This window comes from Vombatus ursinus, unplaced genomic scaffold (assembly GCF_900497805.2).
Source record: "Vombatus ursinus unplaced genomic scaffold, bare-nosed wombat genome assembly UNPS02004337.1, whole genome shotgun sequence".
Classification (NCBI taxonomy): domain Eukaryota; kingdom Metazoa; phylum Chordata; class Mammalia; order Diprotodontia; family Vombatidae; genus Vombatus; species Vombatus ursinus.
Genome location: NW_020944115.1, coordinates 70721 through 76430, shown reverse-complemented (window position 1 = coordinate 76430; position 5710 = coordinate 70721). Strand labels below are relative to the sequence as shown.

At 49.9% G+C, this 5710-nt stretch overlaps 1 protein-coding gene across 1 annotated transcript in view; it reads right to left on the bottom strand.

Moving 5' to 3' along the window:
- Window positions 1-4104, bottom strand: part of LOC114022948 (putative bifunctional UDP-N-acetylglucosamine transferase and deubiquitinase ALG13) — a 45863-nt gene extending 41759 nt beyond the window's left edge. Inside the window, exons 1-5 of the mRNA XM_027835404.1 lie at window positions 4023-4104; window positions 901-957; window positions 555-700; window positions 325-466; window positions 114-228 (exon numbers count right to left, since the gene is read on the bottom strand). Coding sequence (XP_027691205.1) covers window positions 114-228; window positions 325-466; window positions 555-700; window positions 901-957; window positions 4023-4104 — 542 coding nt within the window. The remainder of the gene's footprint in view (window positions 1-113; window positions 229-324; window positions 467-554; window positions 701-900; window positions 958-4022) is intronic.
- Between the last annotated feature and the right edge of the window lie 1606 nt (window positions 4105-5710).

Below are 5710 nucleotides of genomic sequence, written 5' to 3'. Positions count from 1 at the left end.
GGGGGGAGAGGAGAGGAGAGGAGAGGAGAGGAGAGGAGAGGAGAGGAGAGGAGAGGAGAGGAGAGGAGAGGAGAGGAGAGAGGCAGCTGCTCCCAATTGCTGGTCACTTTCACCTGAAGGCGCCGCGGGGTCTGCCCCCGAGACTCACGTGCCGCGGGGGAGGGCCACGTGCGCCTGGGAACGCCTGCTCCTCTGGCCGCAGGCGCTGAGGATTCGGGGCGGGGCGGCCTCCCTCCTCCGCCCGTCACCGCCACCCCCCCCGTCACCCCCACCGTCCCCCCCCCCCCCCGCCCCCCCCCCCGCCACCCCCACCGCCACCCCCACCGTCACCCCAGTTCCCCCAAAGGTCTAGGCTACGCAGGGCCACATGGCTAGGCGGGAAGAAACGCGCCTCCTGGGAGTCCTCCGGGGTTAATAATTTAGATCTGCCACCATTTCCACACCTGGGGCCCTCTTTGGAATCCCTCTGTGAAAAAAGGGGGACTGGTGTTAGCCCCATTTGACAGATGAGGAAACAGAGGCTGGGACAGGTGAAATGCCCTGCCGTGGCTCACACTAGCATCTGCAGGGGGGCGTCCAACGCAGGTCTTCCTGCCTGCACTACTCTCTTTCTCCCTTAGAGACCCAAAGGTGGCTGTTGGGACACGCGGCTCTTTCGGAACGATTTTTGGGACCCCGTGGTCTGGGCTCTGCCCTGGCTCTTGGACATCCTCAAGAACCGTGTCATCTCAGACAGAGCCGGCCCCTCCCAAGGCAGCTGAGTCCACGTTGGATCGCCCAGGCTCTGATGCGTAGAGGGCAACTCCGAGCCTAGAACAAGTGGAACCAGCAGCCCAAGCGGGACTTAACTAGTCAGTCACCAGTTCTGCCCTTCGTCCTTTGCTTAGGTCTCCTTCCTACCCAGAGGCCAAGAGGCCTGGGGATGCCTTATTCGTGTGATCAGGTGATGGGCTACTCCTGTGGCGAGAGCAGAGAGCAGATGGGCCGGGTGCAGGCCATTTTGTGCCTTCCAGACTTTTTTCCTATCCAAAGCCACTTATACACATTCAAAAGCCTGCAGATCCCTGGCCTGATTCCTCACCCCACCCCCCCCCCCCCCCTACATTTCTCACCTGACATTAAAAATTGTAAGAAGAAAATCTTTCGTGGCCATTGGCAGGGGTCTTGCCTCTGCCCCAAAGCCCTTGCAAGAGAGGTGGAGAGACAAGCTCTCTGTGTCTGTCTCTGTGTCTCTGTGTGTGTCTCTCTCTCCCTACCCCCCTTCCTCTTTCTCCCTATCCCTCTCTCTCTCTCTGATCTCTTTCTGTCTCTTTTTCCCTCCCTTGCTCTATTTATTTCTCTCTCAATCTCTCTCTCTTGGTATCCCCTCTCTTTGTGTCTGTCTCTCTGTCTCTGTCTCTCTCCCTCTCCCTCCCCGCCCCCCTTCAAGATGCATGCTGAGTGGCTTGAGTCAAAGGTGCCAGGAGGTCACCAAACTTGGATCCCGGAGGAGGCAAGAAGTCCCTAGGTAGGAGACAGGCCCTCGGTTCAAATTCCAGCTCAACCACTCTCTAGGCCTCAGTTTCCTCATGTGCAGGATGAAGGGGTTGGACTACATCTCCTTAGACCCTGAAGGTCCCTTCTGGCTTGAAATGTATGGCCCTTTGAGATAATAAGAATTGCCAGCATTTATACAGCACTTGAAAGTACAAAGCACTTGTGAATGTGATCTCATTCAATCTTCAAAATGACTGTGTGACATAAGTGCTGTCATTATCTGCAGTTTACAGATGGGGAAACTGAGGCAGACATAGGCAAAATGACTTGCCCAGCATCACGTGGCTAGTAAGTGTGTGGGGCAGGACTGGAAGACTTCCTGGCTCCAGGCTGAGAGCCACACCCACTTACTTTCTTCCAATGATTTGATCCTGTAATTTGACAGGATAAGAAGACTGAGGCAGAGAAGTGACTTGCCAAGGTCACAAAAGAAGTAAGCAATAGAGGCAGGTTGTGTGACCCTAAACCCAGTGTTCTTTTCGGTCCCCACAGGATCATTTAGTTCAAGCGTTCTTAATCGACGGGCAAGGACCTGAGATGGGGGAAATGACGTTTTTATTTTTACTACCCCACTAATTGAAACTTGGCATTTCCTTCAATTATGTCAAAAAACATTCTTCTGAGAAGGGGTCCATAAGCTTTACTAGACACATAATGCAAAAAAGGTAAAAAACCCTAGATTTAGTCCTTTTCTATGAGAAAGGGAAACTGAGGCACAGAAATGAACCGGTTCACAGTGTGCCACAGACACTTAACAGAAACCAGAAATATGCTCTAGACTGGAAAAAAGGTAGGAGAGCATTTCAGAGGAGATAGAAAAAGGGGCCTGCTTTGGGGGTACTGAGTAAGCCAGGTTGGCAGGCTTTGTGTAGCCAAGTATCAGGAATCCAGGCCAGAAAGCTGGGAAAGGGCTGGGGAGCCCAGCCTTGATCTAATTAGGCAAGGGAAGTTATTTATCACTGAGTACAACTTTCCTTCAACTCCTATAGGCCCCATCCTGAATAGAGTTTGGAGAGAGAGAAATTATTCTGCAAATGGGAGGGAGAAGAAGCAGCGGACATCTCCTTAGACCTGACCTCTACATGATGCTTTGGGAAAAGGCAATAGAAGGTCACCAATGGCACTGGATGTTCTTTGACTTGGGCTGGGGTTGATGCTGCTTCGGAGGGGGGAGGGGGGCAGCAATGGGCCTCGTGATTCTCAGCTGACTAGCTATAGTTTTAGAAGGATGATTTCTAACGTTCACACTGAACCAGGACACATAAACAGGATTTTAAGGCCCCGAATGGTTTTCCTCCTTATTTCGGATTTAATTTATTGTGGAGGACCTGAAAACCAGTCTGGTCAGACGTGTTAAAATGGGGATCCCTTTTATAAAGGGCTTGACTAGCTGCCTACTGAAGCCCCTTCCAACTGATCCTTCAAAACACACTATTTTGAATGATGAAAAAGTATCCATTCATGGAGAAGTCCATTCAGCCCACTCTCGGGCAGGATTTCATCAAGTTCTTGTTAACTAGGTGCTAAACTATGTCATTCCTAGGCTACCAAATGACTAGAAGTGCTGTCAGCACCCACTAAATGTGCTGCCCTGGGGAAAAGTCCCTTGTCCTGGTTACAGTTCTGGACAGAGCTAACTCTACTAAGCCACCATGAACAGGGCCCACAGGTTCATGTCACTTTCTACTTAGAAGAAAGGCACATAGTAAGCAGCTTGCTTACTAGTCTCCCTGGCAAGCACAGGATCTATGAAAATGGCTGCATAAACTCATGGGTGCTCTAGTGGCCCCTGACATAGTAAAACTAAATGTTCCACAGAGAAAGGAAGCTGAAATTCAGACCTCATTAGCAACTAAGCTAACTTGGTCACATACCATTAGAGGTCACAATTCAAGCCAATCTTCAGGGCTTTTATGAAGGACCTACTCCTTTCAAAGGCGCCATGCCAGGGTCTGTGGATATGAAGGCAAAAAATGAAACATGTATACGTGCTGTTTTTTTCCTTTCCCCATTGAGAATATATTAGGAAGTCATTTTGAACTAAGACCTGAGAGGTTAGTATTAATTAGCAGAGCTGTAATTAAGGTGGGCAATGTGAGCTATGCCCTAGGGTGCTGATATCTGAGGGGCATGTTTCCCTTGCCTGGCCCTGGGCAGTCACCTGTAGGGTTTTGTCACCATGACAACCCTCTCCCAACTCAACTACACCTGACAGCAAGTTCCTCCCATGAAAGCCAGTCATGAGCTCTAGTCAGCGCTTCTTACACTTGACAGGGGTTGGTCGAGAGTGAACAAAGTTTAAGAAGCCCTGAGCTAGCTAAGGCAGGCTCCTAAGATGGTCCCATACTGTAAGGCCTTGCAGCAATGCTCTAGGAAGTCTGGACCCTCAAGTGGACTGTCTAACATGAAGGTCTTCCTCCACACTCCAATGTGATTATTCCCTCCAGTGATGTAACCCATCCTGTGTGACTGATCCAGGTCCTCACCGGAGTTCACCATGGAGGTAGGGGATTTCCTCGAGCGCTCTGGACATTGAGGGCATGCCAGTGGAACTTGAGGGCTGGCCATCAATTACCTCTCCTTCTGAAAAATCTAGTCATGAACCCTGGTTGAGGCTTGTCCCAGCTCCTGGGAAGAGTCCATTGTTCCTGATTCTAAGATTTCATATCATTCTGTCTGGGCCTTTCCGTCAACCTCTTTATGCTTGGACAGAGGAGAGGGAAATCAGGTGGGTTCTGGAAAAGCCACCAAAGGAAGACCTAGGCTCCCCCTCTTTGCCCTGACCCCCACATGTCCTGCACTGGGAAAGATGACAGAGAGGAGGGTGAGTACCCAGGAAGGAAACAGGATATCTTCCCCTACAAACCAGTGCCACTGGCCTGTTTACAAATGGGCAGCTACAGAATCTGGTTAGCCTTAGAGACAGACAGCAGGGCAGGCTACATGCCCGAGAGAGCTCCTGTACCAATCTGCCATTCGGAACAACTACAAGGAAGGATTTCACACACCAGGGAAAGCATCTCCATTAAAAGAAGGGTGAAGCAGGGTATTCTCCCCAGCCCTTTGTAACATCATTTTAGAAGTCTTAGGAATAGTCATCAGGCATGAAAAAAGTCGAAGGAGTAAGTTTCAGCAATTACAGAGTTGAAGACAATGTATGTAATTGTATCCCTGGACAAGCCAAGACCATCAACAACAAAATTCGTGGACTTAGTAACAATTTCAGCAAAGGAGCTGATCATAAGAGGAACGAGCCCAGAATCTTACGAGCCCAGAAATGCTGTATAATGATAGTTACCATTCCAATAGTCCTTTAGGGTCCGCTCCTCTCAGTCGGTCCTCCCAACAACCCTGTGATGTAAGTGCTGTTAGGATTCCCATTTTACAGGTGAGGAAACTGAGGTTCAGAAGAACTTGCCAAAGGTCACACAGCTGGTGAGTTGTCTGAGGTGCCATTGGACTCCTAACCCAGCACTCTTAACAGTATACCATGCTGTCTCTCTTAAGAAACAGACAGCAAAAATACCCTTTAACACAACAAAGTCTTGGCCATTAACTTCGTTAAGAGATTATGAGACCTAATCCAAAAAGCCCTGGTTCTCAGAAGGTCCTTCATAGAACCCCTTAAGGAGAGAGTATTCCAAGCCACCGGCCTAGCGGGTAAATGGGGAAGAGAAGAAAAAACCAACATGAACCGTGGTGGGGTCTTGGTTCTGCCTGATTCTGCCTGACAAGCTGGTTTCCAAGTGACGGCCTCTGGGGCCTGCTCCCTAAAACTGGAGCCAGACGAGAAAGTTCTACATTTATGGTCTCTTTGCCCTGTAGCATCTGGTACCACTGCTTTGATGTGTTACAAAAGCCCTACATGAGAAAATAGTCGAGCAGAACGTGTGTAGCTGGGGCAAATGGTTTGGCAGGCCTCCCAGCATGGAGCAGAGCGGCCAGGGGAAGCACTGCGGGAATTTAGCGCTCGCCTTGGTTTCTCATCTTTTGTTTTTGTCAAGAGAGTCAGGAGGACTTGGGTTCAAATTCTGCCTTGGATGCTGTGTGACACCGGACAAAAGGAAAGTCAGATGACCTGGGTCCAGATCCCACCTCTGGCACAAGCTTCCTTTGGGTGACCTTGAGCAGGTTACCCAAGCTCATCTGGACCTCGTTTTCCTCTTCTTTAAAT